The sequence below is a fragment of the Doryrhamphus excisus genome, chromosome 3 (genome assembly GCF_030265055.1).
Source record: "Doryrhamphus excisus isolate RoL2022-K1 chromosome 3, RoL_Dexc_1.0, whole genome shotgun sequence".
NCBI lineage: Eukaryota > Metazoa > Chordata > Actinopteri > Syngnathiformes > Syngnathidae > Doryrhamphus > Doryrhamphus excisus.
Window position 1 is genome coordinate 12,165,389 of NC_080468.1, and position 20,733 is coordinate 12,186,121.

A 20,733-nucleotide genomic window follows, 5' to 3' on the forward strand; every position below is an offset into this window, starting at 1 on the left:
CCTCCCACATTCCAAAAACATGCTAGGTTAATTGGCGACTCCAAATTGTCCATAGGTATGAATGTGAGTGTGAATGGTTGTTTGTCTATATGTGCCCTGTGATTGGCTGGCCACCAGTTCAGGGTGTACCCTGCCTCTCGCCCGAAGACAGCTGGGATAGGCTCCAGCACCCCCCGCGACCCTCGTGAGGAAAAAGCGGTAGAAAATGAATGAATAAATTAATTGCCTTTTTCCTTATGTTTCTTCTTCATTTACATCTACAGCGTCAACTCCAGCTCTCCAGCAGAGCTCCTCCTCAGACGGACCCCCTACCCAAGCTTGCGACCTCCCGACAGATTACCTTGCAGAGCCCGAGGGCGACTCCGGACATGCCAAGGAGGAACAGTCGGTAAGGAGGGGAGGGGAAGGGGGGGGGGCACACATCCATCAATAAGACGCAGAGATTTGATTTAACAGCTGACTAGTGTGATGTTGTAGTTTATTAGCATCATACGGATGATCTGCTCGCTACGTCACTGCTCTTCAAACACCAGGCCAGGCATAACAAAACTGAAAAACAGATGCAATTTGTTTTAGTTCATTTAGTTATTTAGTCATTTAGTTAGTCCATTTGGCCAGCTTTATGCTTGACAATGTCTCATTTTTGGTAATGGTAATGGTTTTATTTCATTTGAACATGCATCAGATTACAATTGAATGCATCACATAATCAGTTCACAGTTCCACATGTCCAAAAGGAGTAGGAAGAAGCAAAGCTTATTAAATCCTACCCCTCCATCTGGTACTTTTACAATCAGTAACTGTTACATTTGTTCACTTCCTGCTTTCCTAATATAGTTTAGTTTAGTTTAGTTTAGTTTAGTTTAGTTTAGTTTAGTTTAGTTTAGTTTAGTTTAGTTTAGTTTAGTTTAGTTTAGTTTAGTTTAGTTTAGTTTAGTTTAGTTTAGTTTAGTTTAGTTTAGTTTAGTTTAGTTTAGTTTAGTTTAGTTTAGTTTAGTTACAAAATCAGTTCACAGTTCCACATGTCCAAAAGGAGTAGGAATTTGTTTGTTTACATTTGTTCACTTCCTGCTTTCCTAATATAGTTTATTTTATTTTATTTTATTTTACAATTTGGAGTCACCAATTAACCTAGCATGTTTTTGGAATGTGGGAGGAAACCGGAGTACCCGGAGAAAACCCACGCATGCACGGGGAGAACATGCAAACTCCACACAGAGATGGCCGAGGGTGGAATCGAACTCGGGTCTCCTAGCTGTGTGGCCTGCGCCCTAACCACTAGTCCACCGTGCAGCCCAGTTCAGTTCTGTTTATGTTGTGGCATCATGTTGTAGACATTTCAGGCTAAATATAAATGGCTAAATGTGTGCCAAAGTGAAAGTTATGCTTGAAATCTATACTTCATAAAAAGCCTATTTTGTCCCCTTTTTGTTAGGAACTGATATTTTCTTGAAACTTACTTATGTTCTATTGCTGATTACTAAAGAACGGAAAAACATAGAAGACATATATTTGATATACGTACGTATATAACCATGCCTATGTAGCCCGAGGACACAATATTCTGTGTGCCGTGAAAAATCAGTCAAAATTATCAAAAATGGCCGAAACCGAGAGGGACGACTTTTGAAAAATGAATTAAATTGATTTTGTGTTCAATTGTGTTGTCATATTTAAATATGAAAATCTGAAAGTGTGACAAACAAACAAAGAAATAAGAAATCAGGAAGGGGTCCAACACTTTTTCCCAGCATACTAGATGTCAGTTCTAAAGCTTCCTCTGTATTTCCCAGGACTCTCCTGTCGCCAGGTCGCCGTCTCCATTGCCCGATGGAGGCGGTGATCCATGTGAGGATCAGGCCTGTCCTCAGGAAGACAGCTAGAGAACACCACACATCGGGTATTTCATCATTTCCTGTCCTCTTCATTCATCCACAATGCTTTTATTTTGTTGTTTTTATTATTTTTCCCTTTGATTAATAACTGAGTCATTTTATTAGCTTTGCATTTTCATTTGTCAGTGAATGTTATTTTTCCTTAGCTCCAATAAGGCGCAATGCTGCCACCTAAAGGTCGTACTTGTAACTGCACCTTGAGTGATGATGCCCTTCTTTCAGGAGATGGGGGGCCTCTGAAGGTCGCAAGAGAAGCTTGCAAGAAATCAAGGAAAGTTGTCAAGAGACGGATTAAAAGGAAGACTTGGCCACACATTGAACTCCTCACCATGGCAACCAGCCAGCCTGTGGGCTCTCTCTTTCATCCAATCAAGTAACCTTTCAGCCAGGAAGTGACCTTTCATCTTTGAACCCCAAAATGACACAGGACCGCACGTAGGATGACCAAGATAAGCCGTGCTGATGTTGCTCGCTAATAATTATTATTATTTTTATTTTTTTTGAGACTTCCGGGGGGGGGGACCTTGACGCTGTGGACCGCCACCAGCAAAAGACTGCGAGATGCTGGATGCTGCGTTCATGTGCATGAGAGCAAACATGTGTGGGCTCCGCTGTGCAAAAAACTCTTCCTTGCGGCTTTCTTTTTATCATCTCGTCTTCTTTTATCAGTCATCCGGTTCAATCACTAAATGGCTTTCAGGCATCGATGGAAAAAAAAAAAAGCAAATTTGCCAAACTCTTATTGTGTAAATATTCCTCCCAGCGTCCAACCTGTGCCATAGTCGCTGTCTGCCTCTTGGATGCCAACTTCCTGTGTCACTCTCAAACCAGCACCTCCGCCTTTGACATCTGGGTGTTTGTTTGTGCTGCCATTTTTTGTTCTTTTTTAATTTTTTTTACGTTTTTAGGTTGCGATATGAACTGTGAATATGTGTTCCATTTCTCTATCAAAATAAAGCCTCTAAAAGAGGCCTTGCACTTGAAGGAAAAATAATGACATCACTCCAGCAGACGCCGTGGCTACAAAAAAAAAAAAAAAAAAAAGGTCACGGATATCGGGCAATCCATCTCTTTGTTGTTTTCGTCTTCTGCTTTTTGGGAATACTGTACGTACGTCCTCCTCCCCACTGGATCAAACCGCTGGAAGATTTGTATTTATATGGCTGAATACCGCCCAAGTACTGCTATAAATTGCTAGAGTTACACTGGAAAAAAAAAACTGTACCCCCCTGCTTGTGTATGGAAATATGAAATAGTCCAAAATATTTTGTAAATTTTATTTATGGATTTAAGAAATATGAAAAAGGGACTTTTGTACGTCTATTTCCCGCCCCCCCTGCGCATACACTGTACCCGTGCCACTGTTAAGTCACAAATAAAATATCATGACAATTTCTTTTTTCTTCTTTCTCTTGTTTTTTTTTGTTTTTATGTATTGATTTTTGGATGCTATAATACCTGTGGCTGATATCCACAATATATTTTTTTAGTGTTGCTATATTTGTTAATTTAATTAAGATAGGAATTGTGTATTTATAGGAATTTGGTAGTGTAAAAATACAGAAATGTAGTGTACCTTTATTTAGTATAGAACTTATTAATCTACATACATTTTCTTCTTGTAGAATTGTACAACACTTCAAATGTATTTCAACTGGTTATTGTTATTATTATTGTTTTTTTCATATTTTTGTGTAACTGTATTACTGTAATAATAATATAATATGAATAATAAATATTTAAAATGACTTCTATAAAAGAAAAAATAATACGATAAAATAAAAATGGCTGAAATAAAAGTGTAAAAAAGTAATTTGAAATAAATAAAAGTAAGAAAAAATTACTTGCACCAAAGAAAAAAATAAAACAAATTAAAACAGGACTTAAATACAAACGCAAACATGACAAAAACCTAAAAAGTAATTTAAAAAAATCAAATAACTTAAAAGTATAATACACAAAAAATAAATAAAAATGAAAAATGACTTCAAAGTGTAAAACAAACTAAAATAAAATAATGACTTGCAAAAAAATAATAAAAATGTAAAATAACTAAAAGAAAAAAATTATAAACAAATTAAAAATGGCTGATATAAATAAAATAATCCCAAATAATAATAAAAAATACAAATTACCTAAATTTAAATAAATAAAAATAAAAAGTGACTTAAATAAAAATTAAAAAACACAATAGATAAAAAATAACAGTGTTAAACAAAATAAATGACTTAAGTATGTATTTCCAATTATTCTGACTTTTTACATTCACTTATCAAATCATTTATCTTTGTTAACGGTCCAAGATGATGTTGAAGTGATGAATTGTGGTTAGTACTTCAGTCATTATGAATATGAGTATCACTCCAAGTAGGATTATGGGACTTTTCCAGTGTTGTTTCTGTCTGAGTAAACAAAGAGTCATAGGATTGTGTCAGTCTGTAAAAGCAAAGTGTAAAGGTCAACATGACTCAAATCATTTGACGTGAGATGTTTTTTCCCGTATCGTGCTGATAGATAACTAAATGTCGTGTGTCTGATGGCGACCACGAGTTGTGGTGACCATACTTAGACGGTCAGACAGTCACAACATCCCATAATGCTTTCTGCCGCCATACAGTTGCGGCGCTATCTGGTCACTTTGTTGATTTTAAGGTAAGGTAAGGTTAGTTAGTCGTGGTTATTTTCTTCAAATCAATGGTGTTTAAAGATGTAAGATACTTATTGTGCGTGTGGTTTGTACAACGTAGCGCAGTCGGCGTCACATCAGCCAGCGACGAGGGACGGACTGTCCGGGAAGCTCGCTCAGTGGACAACCATGTGCTCCTTCAGCCAGTGGACTGTGTTCTGTCCGAGTGGAGTCCATGGTCGCAATGTGACGTCTGTCAGAAAAAAAGGGTGAGTTCGCTCATAACGCATAAAAAAAAAAAATTACATTTATTGTGAAACACTCGCAAAATGGCAACCAAAATAGTGTTCAAAATGTACACTTTGTACAAGAGACGACTGGCAGTACAGCGTAATAATGTTGTGAATTGAATTGGATGGCGTGTGAGATGGATCAAGCGCTGTAGCGTTTACTGTGGAAGCGGAACTGGAGGAGTCTATTGGCCCCTTTATTGTCCAATGGCGTGGCTCGGGTGGGGTTGTCCATGTTGGAGAGCAGTTTGTCCAGTGTTACAAACGCCTCCAACGAAGTGCTTCGGTATTCCGGATCAGTTCATCCATCCGGTTTGTATATAACTTGTTAGCATAGCTAGAGTACACGCGTTACTTTAAAAAATATAATATAATAATATATATAATAATATATATAATAATATATAATAATACATATAATATAATAATACATAAATAGCTGCTCCTCCTCCATAGCCCCTTTACCTCAAGGTGTTCCCCAAGGTTCGGTGCTTGGTCCTCTTCTCTTCATCCTCTACATCCTTCCACTTGGCAATATCATCCGTCGACATGGCCTCAATTTCCACAGCTACGCTGATGATATTCAACTATACATTTCTACCACCTCCATCAACTCCAACATCTACTCCACCCTCACCAACTGCTTAGCTGATATCAAAACTTGGATGGAACAAAATTTTCTCAAACTTAATAGTGACAAAACAGATATTATCATCATCGGTCCCAAAAACACCACGGCGCCCACCCATAATTTCCATCTTCAATTTGACAGCACCACCCTCACTCCATCCCCGCTCATCCGCAACCTTGGTATCCTCCTAGACCCCACCCTTTCATTTGAACCCCACATCAAACAGTTAACCCGGACTGCATTCTTTCATCTTAAGAACATAGCCCGACTCCGTCCATCACTTACATTCTCTGCCGCTGAATCCCTAATCCATGCATTCATCACCTCCAGAATCGACTACTGCAACAGCATTCTCTACGGTACACCATCCAAAACCCTCAACAAACTACAATATATTCAGAACTCCTCCTCACCTCCACCCGCTCCCGTGAACACATTACCCCTGTCCTCCAAAACCTCCACTGGCTTCCCGTCCCCCAACGCATTCACTTCAAAATTCTTCTCATCACCTACAAAGCCCTCCACGATCTGACCCCCCCATATCTCACAGACCTCCTCCATCCACATAATCCCCCGCGTCCCCTTCGCTCCTCAGACTCCAACCTCCTGGCACTCCCCTGTAAGACCAAGCTCCGAACCTGGGGAGACAGAGCCTTCTCCATCGCTGCCCCCACTCTCTGGAACTCTTTGCCCCATTCACTCCGTGCTTGCCCTGACCTTCCCACCTTCAAAAAACAACTCAAAACCCACCTCTTTAAATCTGTTTTTAATGTCTAACCTTCTATATCTGACTGCTGTGCCCCGCCCCCGCTTTTTTTTAACTGTGTACTAACCAATGAATGTTGTATTTTGGTGTGTCTTTTATTCTGTTTACTTGCTCTATTCAACTTCATTCTTTTGTAAAGTGTCTTTGAGTATCTTGAAAAGCGCTATACAAATAAAATGTATTATTATTATTATTATTATTATATATTATATATGATAATAAAATAATAATAATAATATATAAAATATTTATAATATATAATATAATAATATATAATAATATAATATAATAATATATATTATATATATAATAATAAAATAATAATATATAAAAATATTTGTAATATATATAATATAATCCAGCACCCACCGCGACCCTCGTGAGGATAAGCGATAGAAAATGAATGAATGAAAGAATAATAATATAACTAATAATAATATAATAATAAAATATAAAATTGGCCCTCTGTGGGAAACGTTTGGATATAATATATATAATATATAATATATTACAATATATAATAATATAATCCAGCACCCCCCACGACCCTCGTGAGGATAAGCGGTAGAAAATGAATGAATAATAATATAAATAATAATATAATAATAAAATATAAAAGTGGCCCTCTGTGGGAAACGTTTGGACACTATATATATATATATATATATATATATATATATATATATATATATATATATATATATATATATATATCATTATATTTGCAGTATCTCGGCTTGGTATTGCAGCCTAAATTTTACGCAGTATCGGATCCGTGGTATTGCACATCACTGGTGATGTGATAAAAAGAAGTGTACAAATGATGGTCATAACAGATATATATATATTATATAATTCTTTATATATATATATATATATATATATATATATATATATATATATATATATATATATATATATATATTTATATATATATATTTTATATATATTGTATATTTTTTAAATATATTTATATAGTATTTTTTATATATTTATATATATTTTTATATTTTTTTAATACTTTTTTTATATTTATATAAACCCCTTTTCTCTAACTGTGTCTGTGCTTCTCTTTCTCTCGTTTTCCGACCCACAGTATCGCTACGCCAAGCTAGCTCAGCCATCCCAGTTTGGAGGGGAGCCGTGTCGTTTTTATGGTAGAGACGAGGAAGCCTGTGACGTTCCAGCACGTTACACCTGTAACAACATTCCACTGTGTGAAGGTTTCCTCTGCAGCCAAACAGGCGAGTCACATTCTGTAGCAGCACTTAAATGTAGTACTTTATACTTCCATGCAACAAACTCAATAGTCAGTTTGGGAGGGGGGGGGAACCCAAAAACATGACTTCATTCCTCCTTGGCTTCCTTGCAGGTCGCTGTATCCCAAGAACGCTGCAGTGTAACGGGGAGGACGACTGCGGTGACATGTCAGACGAAGCAGGCTGCAGGACAAGTCAGAAGCCCTGCAGATACGAGGCCGAGGAGTACTGGGGCATCGAGAACCTCGCCAAAGGGTCAGCTTTACTCCCTCTATGTAGTACTTTGATTTGATTTGATTGCATTCCTCAGCCGTGTAAACACATCGCGGTCTCAATTTATTTTAGAATCAACATCTTGAACAGCAACCTGGAAGGAGTTGTGCTCGATAACAGATACTACGCTGGTAGCTGTTTGCCTCACTACATCCAGGATGTTGCATTCAGGAAACCGTACAACCTGCAGCAGTACACCCTGCAGGTACACAAATCAGCCATGTAATACCAGTATCCTAATGCGCATGAATAAGTGGCTATTATTTAGATTGCTAACACTTACTGTATATTTAAAATCTACCATCAATAAACTGGTTGGCCCACTCTTAGCAGCAACCACTGCAATCAAGCGTTTGTGATAACTTGCAATGAGTCTCTTAGAGCGCTGTGGAGGAATTTTGGCCCACTCATCTTTGCAGAAAAAAACCCACAAGTCATTGAGACGCCCCCAAAAATGTCAATTTAATGACAAAAAAACAAAAATCCAACCTACACGGTCCTGTGTGACAACAACTGCAATCAAGCATTTGTGATAACTTGCAATGAGTCTCTTGCAGCGCTGTGAAGGAATTTTGGCCCACTCATCTTTGCAGAAAAAAACCCACAAGTCATTGAGGCGCCCCCAAAAATTTTCACACGTAAAAGACTAAGATGCAATTTTGGTCAATTCCCAACATATTTCTAAATTCTCATAACTTGGACTTTTTAATCATGAACCAGTTTCTACACACTGTAAATTCATATTTACCTCATACGTTCATAATCATGAGCAATCGTAACAACCTGATTGATTAATTTCTCATGTCCTGTCAATCTCTCCATAGACAAAAGGCTCCTATGATTTCACCCTGGAGGCTTTTGAGTCGTACTCCGACTACATGGATCACACCATTAAAGAGCGGATGACCCAAACATTTGTTTCCTATGGCTTTGCCATTCCGGGGATTTTTGAATTTGGCTACAACTCCAACAAAGGCAAATACACCAAGTCAATCCAAAAGATTCGCCGTGCCTCGGGCAAGGTGAGAGGTCTTGGCGTACGCTCTAAATTATTCAACCCTCTTTTCCTTTATTGCAAATTTAGATTTGAATTATTTTGTGTAGTAAACCATCCAAATCCCAACACAAGTTCCTCTGATGTCCTCCCGTCAGGCTTACAGCTTCATAAGAGCCAAAGCTGAACTGGAGTTGGCCCAGTATATGCTTAAGTCCAACAACCTGATGCTGCATCCTGACTTCCTGCAGCGCCTGCGATCATTACCTCAGTCCTATATTTACGGCCAATACAGGCAGATCTACAGAGACTACGGTACGCACTACATCACCGAAGCAGCCCTCGGAGGAGACTACGAGTACACTGTCATCCTGGACAAGGAGAAGCTTGAGAAGACAGGTAATGGATGGTCTATATTTCATAACTCCCCCATAATAATAACATAAAAACTTTCCTAATATGTTCTTGTAGATTATACTCTGACAGACTACAAGTCATGTACACAGTCGGGACTTAAAGTTGGCGCCAACATATATGGCGTTTACGTGTCTGTGGGCTTTCAAGGCGGCTCCTGCGATGGCCTCCTGAACGAGATGGGAGGTAAAGCCGACAGTTCTTTCCTAGACAGACATGTTTAATTAAAGGTTATTGTTGTAGAGGACACCAAGGATGGCAGCATGGTGGAAGACACCGTCACCGTGGTAAGGGGCGGTACTAGTCAATCTATCACTGCTTTGGCGTCTCAGAAGCTTCCCAGCCCGCAGCTGATGAGGCTCTGGGGGGAGGGAGTGCGCTTCAACCCGGACTTCCTTCGTAGAACGGTAAATACTTTTTATTCATGCGAATATTTCACTTGAAAGTTGACCTTTTTATTTCCATAGATGCTATGTTGCTAATGCACATGTTGCTAATGCTAATGTTAGCATTTTAGCATTGTTAATATGCTAATGTTCAATAGCATAGCAAAATAATAGCAAAAAAAATAACAAATTTCCATGGGTAGATGCATTTGTAAACACTTACCATTATCATGCTATATGCTAGCCTGCTAACATTAGCATGTTAGCATTGCTAGCATGCTACGTCTAGGTCCAAGATGGATTTTTGAACATTGCAACCATTTTCAGCATTTGTAACATATAATTTCACAAAACAAAATGGTCAGAACACTTGTTTGGGACTTTGCACATGCTGGGCGTTGGCATGCTAATCTTAGCATGTTAGCATTGTTAACATAGTTATGTTAGAATACTAGCATTTCTTGCTATTTTCATGAGTAGACGCATTTGTAAACACTTATCATTATCATGCTATATGCCAGCCTGCTAACGTTAGCATGTTAGCATTGCTAGCGTGCTAATATTTGTATAGTAGCATTTTTATCCATTTTCATGGGTAGACACTTGCATGATCAGCAGTATCATGAGAGGCGGTAGCATGCTAACATTATCATGTTAGCATTGATAACATGTTAACATTAGCAAAGTAACATTTTTGCCATTTTCATAGGTAGACAGTATTATGCCAGGTGTCAGCATGCTAACATGAGCATACTAGCTTTCTTTCATTCATTATTCAATTTTGATGAATATGAACTTAACGCTATTATGCCAGGGGTTAGCGTGCTATTGTCAGCATGTGAGCATGCTAGTTATATTAACATTTTTAGCATTTTCAGGGGTAGGCACTATAGAAACACATAGCGCCCTTATGCTAGGTGTTAGCATGCTAACATTAGCATGTTAGCATTGTTAGAATACAACTTTTTCCTGTTCATATTCATTCATTTTCTGCGGCTTATCCTCACGAGGGTCACGGGCTTGCTGGAGCCTATGCTAGCTGTTTTTGTTCATTTATATTTTATATATCTTTATATTTTTTATCTTAATATTCTGCTGTTATTATATTGTTTATTATTATTGTATATAATTGTTTATTATTCTTATTATTTGTTATTATATTGTTTTTTATAGGTGTGCAAAATCATAAAAAAAATATAGCAAAAAATAAATAAATTATAGCAAAATCCAAGTTATTATATTGATATATTGCACCTTATACGCAAAAACAACTGAAGCTCACAGGAGAAAGCACCTTGGCAAAGAAAACCTTTCCTGGAAACAAGACACATACAATTGTGTTAACTTTAAATAATCAGAGAGTCGTTATACTTATACTTAAGATGTTTTTAATGGTAATATGTGGAAATTTTACCCGACTCACTGAAGTAGAAGCATTTACAGAACAAAAAAGAATTGGCACAGTCCTTTGAGGCAAAATAGAAGGCTTGATTAAAGCCAAGTTTGGGAGTAAACAACAAAAGACGCCAAGTGGAAAGTGTTTTAAATAAAAACAAGCTGTCAAGGCTCAGTTGGTGAGGCGTTCCAGTTCACTCTAATTCCGAGAATCTGCATTTCCCGAGTAGACGCGACCTTTGTATGAGTTGGTCACCTCCAGAGACTTCACCCTCCACAACACCTTGAAGAGAAACTTGAAACGAGCCCTGTTTGAGTACCTGGAAGAGGCCAGTTCGTGTCGATGTGCTCCCTGTCACAACAATGGAGTAGCTGTACTCATAGGTACATGAGCATAGTATTACTCATCATCAATACAAATTATTACTGATACATAATATCTCATCAGGCAGCAGATGTGAATGTGTGTGTCCAGTCGGATACAGCGGACACGGCTGCGAGGTCACAAACAGACAAAAAGGTCAGTTCACACAACATGATGAGTGTTTTTTTGACAGACTTGAGATACGATGATGTCGCTTGACAGACATCGCCATCGACGGCAGCTGGAGCTGCTGGGGTTCCTGGTCTTCCTGCAGTGGAGGAACCAAGACGAGGAGTCGCCAGTGTAACAACCCAGCGCCCGGCAGTGGAGGCCTGCCATGCAGAGGCTTGCAGCAGGAGTCGACTGAGTGTTTTTGAAATAGCCCACCTTGTCACAATCCATTAAAGATCCTTCCGAAAATACTTTTTGTTCTCCAAATGTGTGACATTAGTACTGTTGCCGAAATGTCAGGTAGGGTTACTTCCTGTTTGGTGCTCTTATTTTGTGTGGTGTACTTCCTACTTGGAAGTACACCACACAAGTACACGCGTTAGCATGCTGGGTGTTAGCATGCTAATGTTAGCATGTTAGCATTGTTAATATGCTAATAGCATAGCAAAAATAATAGCAAAAAACAGCCATGGGTAAATGCATTTGTAAACACTTACCATTATCATGCTATATGCTAGTCTGCTAACATTAGCATGTTAGCATTGCTAGCGTGCTATGTCTGGGTCCAAGATGGATTTTTGGACATTGAGACCATTTTCAGCATTTGCACATATAACTTCACAAAACAAAATGGTCAGAGCACTTGTTTGGGACATTGCACATGCTATGTGTTAGTAACATTAGCATACTAATGTTAGCATGTTAGCATTGTTAACATGCTACTGTAAGAATACTAGCATTTTTTGCTATTTTCATGGGGAGACACATTTGTAAACACTTACCATAATCATGCTATATGCTAGCCTGCTAACATTAGCATGTTAGCATAGTAGCATTTTTATCCATTTTCATGGGTAGACACTTGCATGAACAGCAGTATCATGAGGTGGTAGCATAATACATTAAAGATCCTTCCGAAAATACTTTTTGTTCTCCAAGTGTCTGATATTGGTACTGTTGCTGAAATGTCAGGAAGGGTTACTTCCTGTTTGGTGCTCTTATTTTGTGTAGTACACGCGTTGTTCATTGCTTCTGTTCTCCTCGCCTGTGCCGCCACAAACATATCCTTACCGGCCAAAACTACCGTGTACATTTCCACTGAGCCTTTTGCCGTTTGTTCCAGACTTCCTGTGAGTACCTTCACCTATTTGTGCTCATTAAAAAACATTTATTTGCGCAATTCTGCTGCCTCTGCATAATGGGCTTCCATCATTCTACAGCCACTTTTCTCCCTGTGATGTCACAGTGATCCGGATTTCCTTATCTGGGCGGTAGACCTGACCTCCCTTGCTCTGCTGCACAGTGATTTCACATGTTAGACCAATAATCTGTCCTTGTTTAATATCGTGTAATGAATGAACAATTTGTCTAAAATTTTAAACAATTGGTCTCAAACGTTATTTAAACCATCAGTGACTTAATATTATTTGAGTAAATCAGCACGTCATTTCAACAGGACTGAGTCTGAGTGGAGGAGCCCAGGCATGTAGCCCCGCCTCCATCAGGTGGAGGATTATTACAGGCCCTGGTACACCGCTTCCCTCCCGATGTACAGGGAGACCAATCTCCCCAGCAGGACCACGACCCATCTGTCCTGGTTCCTGTGGGGAGAATTTAACATGGAGAATAAAATGTTCGTACAAAGCATTTGAAATTCTCACTGCAAACTAAATATTAATAAGAAATAATATTTAATTTTTTTAAATGTGATTTTAGTGGCAAACGTGAAAGCTGAAATAGTTGGAAAATTTAAATATAAAAAACACTACAGCAGAAATATAAACAGCTGAAATTTTACAATTATAAAGTCAAAATATTTTATTGTTTATTTTAAATTTTACAAGAATAAACTTGTAATATTGTGAGGAAAAATAATATATTTTTGTCTCATATTTTTATGAAAATTAGGTTGCAGAAAAATTGTAATATGTCAAAATATTATGGGAATAAAGTCATCATTGTGAGAAGAAAATTCAGAAGGAGTAAGCTGAAATAGTTTGAAAATTAAAATATAAAAAATACTACAGCAGAAATAAACAGCTGAAATTTTACAATTATAAAGTCAAAATATTTTATTATTTATTTTGAATTTTACAATAATAAATTTGTAATATGAGAAAAAAAATATTTTTGTCTCATATTTTTTGAAAAATTAGGTTGCAGAAAAATTGTAATATGACAAGAATTAAGCCAAAATATTATGGTAATAAAGTCATAATTAAGAGAAGAAAACTTCATGAGAATAAAGTCAAAATATTCTGAGAAAAATTTTGCGGTTTTACGAGAATAAACCTGTGATATATGAGCAAAAAAATGTAACTTTTCAAAGTGGTAATAGGAGAAACAAACTAAACAAAATAAATTAAAATTTGGGGCAAATTAGTTATTAGTTATAGTATGATGGGAATAATTTTTTTAATACAAACATTATTAAGAATAAAGCTAAAATAGTTGACTTTTTACTCATACGAAGAACTCAGGCGAATGTTGGCTAACACAGATGGGTTGTCACACTTTTGGGGGTTCCTCCCTATCACAATGCAACACAAACGCCTCACCTGTTCGCTTTGTGTCCTCACAGGCCTCTCCCTGGTAGCCCGGCTTACAGATGCAACTGCAGGACGTACCAACGAGCACGGGGACGCCGTTATGCTTGCAGGGGGCGCAGCGGCAGGAGCTAAACTGCTGCTCGTACTCATCCAAGCCCCTCTGAAGGTTAGCCAGTCTGGCCCCGACGTGATCGGAGGCCGTGCTCAGGCGCACCAGCTCATAGATGGGCATGATCTGACTCGGTGAGGAGGAGACAAAGGAGGAAAAAACTAGAAAAATTAGATCATGGACAAAAAAAAAGGTATGGATGCAGAAATAATTTCTTTACATTGCCAAAAGATCAAATATCGTACTAATCATCAAGTGACATGTCATCCTCACAGCCACTATGAAGCATAATGAGCATCATATCTTATCTGCTGTGATGTCAATCATTTCAAGTGTCTTACCTCATATTCAATGACTGTCGGGTTGTATTTAAGACTTGCCCCCCATTTGCGATAAGTTTCAGGGTCCCTGATGGCCAACAAGCCGCTGCCGGTGTCTGTGTACCCCCCCTTCACTAGAGTGATAATATCTTCAATCACAGCGGAACCTGTGTCTCTGGCTGTGAGTAAAAAAAAATAAGATTATTACAACTTCACAGTTCATTATATGAATATTCCAATCCTTCATTTCCTCAATTCAACTCAATTTAAATTAGACAAGTTTGAAAACAATGATAAACTATAATTGGATGCATGTTCTCATTAATATGTATAAGTACATTGTCCCATATACTTTGGTTTTTGGTTGTTATCTGTTCTAACAAGGACAAACAAAAGGGGGAAAAAAAGATATTTAAGATAACACAGTGGTGTGAAAAACTGTTTGCATCCTTCCTTTTCATGCTTGCCACACTTTAATGTTTCAGATCATCAACTAAATTCAAATATTAGTCACTGACAACACAACTGAACACAACATGCAGTTTTTAAAAGGGAGAACAAATATCCGAACCTACATGGCCCTGTGTGAAAAAGTGATTGCCCTCCTATTATAACATAAATTAGATTAATTGGGATCTATCAGTCTGGAAAAGGTTATAAAGGCATGTCCAAAGCTTTGGGACTGCAGCCAACCACAGTGAGAGCCATTATCCCCTAATGGTTTCAAACATGGAACGATGGTGAACCTTCCAAGGAGTGGCTGCCAAACCAAAATGACCCCAAGAGTACATCAAGACTCATCCAAGAGGTCACAAAAGACCCCACAACAACATCCAAAGAACTGCAGGCCTCATTTGCCTCAGTTAAGATTAGTGTCCATAACTCCACAATAAGACAGACACTGGGCAAAGATGACCTTTATGGCAGAGTTCCAAGACCAAAACCACTACTGGACAAAAAAACATTAAGGCTAATCTCAGTTTTCTTCAAGAAAAAAATTTAAGGATCCCTAATACCTTTGGGGAAATACTCTGTGGTCTGAGAGTTGAACTTTTTGGAAGGTATGTGTCCCATTACATCTGGTGTAAAAGTAACGCCTCATTTCATTATACCAATAGTAAAATATGGTGGTGGTAGTGTGATGGTCTGGGTTGTTTTGCTGCTTCAGTGTCCACTGGAATACTTCCTGTGATAAATGGAACCATGAATTCTACCATGAATGTCCACCCATCTGTTGGTGACCTCAATCTGAAACCAACTTGGGTTCTTCAGCAGGACAATGATCCAAAACACACCAGCAAGTCCACCAAACCAAAAACTTTGACTAGTGGCCTAGTCCAAGTCCTGACCTGAACCCTATTGAGATGCTGTGGCATGACCTTAAAAAAGTACTTCATAATGGAAAAGCCTCCAATGTGGCTGAATGACAACAATTCTGCAAAGATGTAAGAGACTCATTGCAAGTTATCACAAACGCTTGATTGCAGTTGTTGCTGCTCAGGGTGGCCCAACTAGTTATTAGCTTTTTCACACCACTGTATTGTCAGGTATTGTTAAGCTGTCTTGATGGGGGGAGGCGGGGCTGCTAGCATACACACAGAAGAAGAATGTAACATAATAGAAATTAAATGAGTAGATTGTACTATATTGTCATATTTTTTATATATTTTATCATTGTACTTTTCTGTATAGCAATGTTAAACTCTTTTTGTGTTTTTTTTGTTTGTCTTCTGGCCCCCCACCACACTTTTCCAACCTTTCCATGTTTTCTCACCTTGACTTAGGCTTCCTCTTTTTTTACATATATCGCCCCCCACTGAGAGGCCTGCTGTTCCCAAGTCGCTGACCGGATAGCTCAAACCAATAGAGGCCCCCAAGCATGAACCGGCCTGCTTCACCTCAAGTTCTGTACCAGGATACATAATGACTTCAAAATATAGCTATGAAAAATATTTGACTTATGCAAAAACAGGAAGGCACACCCTTACTTGATTCAGCCATGGATGTTTTGTTGACCACCACCACATATTCCAAGGTTCCTCCCATGGTTCCTTCAGTGACATAATGGGTGCCAAATGTGTCGAAGAACCGGGAGTACATGCCAAAGTCATACTGCTCAGGGAGATCCATCAGCGACAGGTAGAAATCCTCATGGAGCATCAGCTTATCGCTTCTCATCTTGAAGTGAGCTGTTTCCACGGTGGATAAAAGCCTGATGAAGCCCAAGTCCTGACCACAAACAGATACATGTTGACATTTTACCCAACAGCTTCATTTAGGTTATTTATTCATTCAGTTTCTGCTGTTTATCATCACAAGTGTCGCATGGTTGCTGGAGCCTATCCCAGCTGTCTTCGGGCGAGAGGCGGGGTACACCCTGGACTGGTGGCCAGCCAATCACAGGGCACATATAGACAAACAACCATTCACACTCACATTCATACCTATGGACAATTTGGAGTCGCCAATTAACCTAGCATGTTTTTGGAATGTGGGAGGAAACCGGAGTACCCGGAGAAAACCCACGCATGCACAGGGAGAACATGCAAACTCCACACAGAGATGCCTGAGGGTGGAATTGAACCCTAGTCTCCTAGCTGTGAGGTCTGCGTGCTAACCACTCAACTGCCGTGGCATCATGCTGTAGACATTTTGGCTAAATATATATGGCTAAATTTGTGTCAAAGTGGAAGTTATGCTTGAAATCTACATTTCATAAAAAGCTTATTTTGTCCCCTTTTTGTTAGGCCGAGGGTGGAATTGAACTTGGGTCTCTTAGCTGTGAGGCCTGCGTGCTAACCACTCGTACGCTGTGCAGCTGCTTCCAGGTTATATTTGCTGTTATAATGACATGGATGTGATGCAAGCAAGGATAAAAATAGCTTTTTTTGCACATTTTTGGTCAGCATTTTTTTTCTCTCTGAAAATAGGCAATTTTTTCCGCAGAAAACACATCAAATTCAGTAATAGTCAGTAATAATAATTTATTAATTTTCTACCGCTTATCCTCATGAGGGTGCTGGAGCCTATCCCAGCCGTCTTCGGGTGAGAGGCAGGGTACACCCTGGACTGGTGGCCAGCCAAACACAGGGCACATATAGACAAACAACCATTCACACTCACATTCATACCTATGGACAATTTGGAGTCGCCAATTAACCTAGCATGTTTTTGGAATGTGGGAGGAAAACGGAGTACCTGGAGAAAACCCATGGGGAGAACATGCAAACTCCACACAGAGATGGCCGAGAGTGGAATTGAAACCTAGTCTCCTAGCTGTGAGGTCTGCACACTAACCAATTGTCCGCTGTGCAGCCCAGTAATAATAATGCGTTTTTGTGTTTTTGTATCATGGATGAATGATAACAATTTTGTCAGGTACTGTACACGATGCAGTGTATACCATATACCATATACCATATACCACATACCATATACAATATACCACGCAATAGTCAGTTTAGTGTGGTGACAGCAATAAATAAAATGATTACACATACAGTACCTGGCTTTTATGCTGTGATACGTTGCGTAAAAACTCGGACTCCTTACTTCCTCTCAGTCCACCTTGCACGTAATAGACGCCGAGCGAAAAGCCCTCATTGGAGGACCTCATCGTCTTCCTTGCGTTTAACAGGCTCACCGCATCACTGTAATATTCCTGAGAGCCCTCTGATGTGGCCTCTGCCTGCATGAAGGGAATCTTTGCATCACGACGCATCAGTGAAGTACATTTGTACAAGAAGCAAGAAATCCTCGTACCGCGAAGCGGTAAATGTGGTAGTTGTAAGGCTTCCGGTAGTTTTTCTCATCTTCGTTGTAGTGCAAGTTTTCACAGAAGGAGTCATAGGTGAACTTTCTCCAGTCGCCATTGTAGACGTATTCACATTGTCCTCCAAAGTACTTTGGGTCCAAAATATGATCCACAAATTCACCAGTCAAGGCATTATAGCTGAAAAAAAAATTGTTATTATATATTTTTCTCATAACGGCTAAAGTGGACATAACTATTTAAGGAAATTATCATCTTAATTGGTAAAAACTCCAAGACAACAATTACCCCTGAGTGCCACGCTCAGCACCAGGGATGGTGAGGAACGTGGAGCACTTGTCATTCCTCCGATTGAAGTCTTCACAACCATCTTCATCGGAAAAATCATCACAGTCTGCCTCTCCGTTACAGCGAAGGGACTGGCTGATACAACGGCCTGCAGTGTGTGAACACAAATATACATTATCTTTACCGTAGCTTACATTCAAGCAGAAATATGCAGAATACTTATTAGCGACTGACTTAGTAGCTCTATTGTTGCCTATTGGTGGTTCAAAATATCCTCTTAAGGTCTTATGAGTATGCATGTACACATTAATGCTGTTGTTTTGGATTTGTAGTGCATTAAGTGACATTTCTAGTCTCTTAATGCTGCTTTAATATACTCCAAAATGAGGCTGAACTTGCCAGTTTCTTTGCAGGTGAAGCTCTCGCCGCAGTAATCTGGCACCAAACACTGCGCGGTTGCTGTTGGACATGCCAGCGTCTCCCACAGTGTCTCAAAGCACTGTGTCCCACCAAATTGCGATGGTTTCTCCATTTTTCGGAAGCGGAACTGAGGATGTAGTAATGGTAATGGTTTATTTTGATTTATTTGGTTTATTTTGATCATACATAACACATATCACATGTTTGCAGCTAGACATTTCAAGATGCCTGAAAGGGAGTCAACCACTTACCTATTTTACATATAACATATGTAATATATAAAGTTGTAAAGTGGGTAGTCAGGAACGAGTTGTTCAAAACTCTCAAGTTTTACACTTAATCGGAATTCATGGGTACTCATCTTTGTTACTCACCCCATCATTCATTCATTCATTCATTCATTTTCTACCGCTTATCCTCACAAGGGTTGCGGTGGGTGCTGGAGCCTATCCCAGCTGTCTTTGTGCAAGAGGCGGGGTTCACACTGGACTGGTCGCCAGCCAATCACAGGGCACATATAGACAAACAACCATTCACACTCACATTATGGACAATTTAGAGTTGCTAATTAACCTAGCATGTTTTTGGAATGTGGGAGGAAACCGGAGTACCCGGACAAAACCCACACATGCCTTGGGAGAACATGCAAACTCCACACAGAGATGCCCGAGGGTGGAATTGAACCCTGATCTCCTAGCTGTGAAGTCTGTGTGCTAAAAGAACATCATACCAACAGTAAAATATGGTGGTGGTAGTGTGATGGTCTGGGGCGGTTTGCTGCTTCAGGACCTGAAAGACTTGCTGTCATAAACTGAACCATAAATTCACCCTGGACTGGTGGCCAGCCAATCACAGGGCACATATAGACAAACAACCATTCACATTCACATTCATACCTATGGACAATTTGGAGTCGCCAGTTAACCTAGCATGTTTTTGGAATGTGGGAGGAAACCAGAGTCCCCGGGGAAAACCCACGCATGCATGAGGAGAACATGCAAACTCCACACAGAGATGGCCGAGGGTGGAATTGAACACTGGTCCCCTAGCTGTGAGGTCTGTGTACCAACCACTCGTCCACCGTGCAGCCCTACTCACCCCATCAGTCAAAGGTAATCACTGTACTTAACGGCGTTATTATTCCCTTTGGATTTACTGGCATACTTTGTGCACATTTGGTGTTTGAAAAATGACTCCTTTGTGCAATCCATTCAAAAGAATAAATGGCGTTACCTTTTGTTCAGTGCAAGAGTTACACGATGTCCATGCAGTCCAGCTCTCCAGTTTACAGTTGATTGGTATCGGTCTGTTTACAGCTCTAACCCTCCTCACAGCAGTCATGCTTGTTCTTGAAAAAAAAAAAAAAAAAACATTATCGTCTCAATTCCATTTCTATTTCCAGCAAAATGTATTCAATTACTGCTATCCATATCACAACATATCACAACAATACATATAGGCTGCACCTGTTTAGTGCTGGCGTCCAAGGCCTCCTGAACGTATTCGCATTAGCGTTAAAATGCATCAAAACATGCACCATGCACAAACATAGGAGTAAATTAATTATACTTCCCATTCTAGACAACAATGAGATAATGTCAAAAGCTAAAATGGAACATCACAAAACAGCTGCTGTCATCCTAAGAGTCTTCCTGTCAATGAAATCTTGACCGGCCGCAGTCAATCATTGATGAAGAGCAAACAATGGCTCTTACAACAGCTGGGAAAGTTGATATTAGTCATTTCTTGTTCATGACAAACAGACAAATTGAAAAGCAACATTGTGTAAACAATAAAGAATTGCATGTGAT

At 39.2% G+C, this 20,733-nt stretch overlaps 3 protein-coding genes across 7 annotated transcripts in view; 2 read left to right on the plus strand and 1 right to left on the minus strand.

Moving 5' to 3' along the window:
* dab1b (DAB adaptor protein 1b) overlaps positions 1–3,291 on the plus strand; it is a 94,555-nt gene extending 91,264 nt beyond the window's left edge. For 4 of the 5 annotated variants that reach the window (XM_058066403.1, XM_058066406.1, XM_058066402.1 and 1 more), the window contains 3 exons: positions 264–388; positions 1,794–1,900; positions 2,118–3,291. In XM_058066403.1, the coding sequence (XP_057922386.1) occupies positions 264–388; positions 1,794–1,883 (215 nt within the window). In that variant the 3' untranslated portion in view covers positions 1,884–1,900; positions 2,118–3,291. The remainder of the gene's footprint in view (positions 1–263; positions 389–1,793; positions 1,901–2,117) is intronic. The other variant, XM_058066405.1, reaches the window with a different exon arrangement.
* A 1,078-nt stretch (positions 3,292–4,369) lies between these two features.
* On the plus strand, positions 4,370–11,715 carry c8b (complement component 8, beta polypeptide). The gene is made up of 12 exons (XM_058066401.1): positions 4,370–4,547; positions 4,643–4,790; positions 7,305–7,452; positions 7,581–7,722; positions 7,813–7,945; positions 8,565–8,762; positions 8,893–9,133; positions 9,206–9,334; positions 9,392–9,555; positions 11,160–11,313; positions 11,378–11,449; positions 11,516–11,715. The coding sequence occupies exons 1-12, from the start codon at positions 4,492–4,494 to the stop codon at positions 11,668–11,670; spliced, it is 1,740 nt and encodes a 579-aa protein (XP_057922384.1). The 5' UTR covers positions 4,370–4,491; the 3' UTR covers positions 11,671–11,715.
* Positions 10,917–20,573, minus strand: c8a (complement component 8, alpha polypeptide). Its single transcript, XM_058066400.1, has 11 exons — positions 20,389–20,573; positions 20,156–20,270; positions 18,902–19,049; positions 18,503–18,650; positions 18,205–18,394; positions 17,948–18,130; positions 16,431–16,671; positions 16,217–16,348; positions 14,464–14,621; positions 14,023–14,248; positions 10,917–13,065 (listed from the first exon to the last, which is right to left on the minus strand). Exons 1-11 carry the CDS (start codon positions 20,496–20,498, stop codon positions 12,914–12,916), a joined length of 1,803 nt encoding a protein of 600 aa, XP_057922383.1. The 5' UTR covers positions 20,499–20,573; the 3' UTR covers positions 10,917–12,913.
* Between the last annotated feature and the right edge of the window lie 160 nt (positions 20,574–20,733).

What these genes read in the sequence shown, in the direction of transcription:
- c8b (XM_058066401.1), top strand. Translation starts at nt 4,492, where the DNA reads ATGCTTTCTGCCGCCATACAGTTGCGGCGCTATCTGGTCACTTTGTTG. An exon ending in GGAGAAGCTTGAGAAGACAG is followed by an intron (nt 9,134 to 9,205) that starts GTAATGGATGGT and finishes ATGTTCTTGTAG; the next exon opens with ATTATACTCTGACAGACTAC. An exon ending in GGTCACAAACAGACAAAAAG is followed by an intron (nt 11,450 to 11,515) that starts GTCAGTTCACAC and finishes GTCGCTTGACAG; the next exon opens with ACATCGCCATCGACGGCAGC.
- c8a (XM_058066400.1), bottom strand. Translation starts at nt 20,498, where the DNA reads ATGGGAAGTATAATTAATTTACTCCTATGTTTGTGCATGGTGCATGTT. An exon ending in ACTCTTGCACTGAACAAAAG is followed by an intron (nt 19,050 to 20,155) that starts GTAACGCCATTT and finishes CTACATCCTCAG; the next exon opens with TTCCGCTTCCGAAAAATGGA. An exon ending in GCTGAGCGTGGCACTCAGGG is followed by an intron (nt 18,395 to 18,502) that starts GTAATTGTTGTC and finishes TTTTTTTTTCAG; the next exon opens with CTATAATGCCTTGACTGGTG.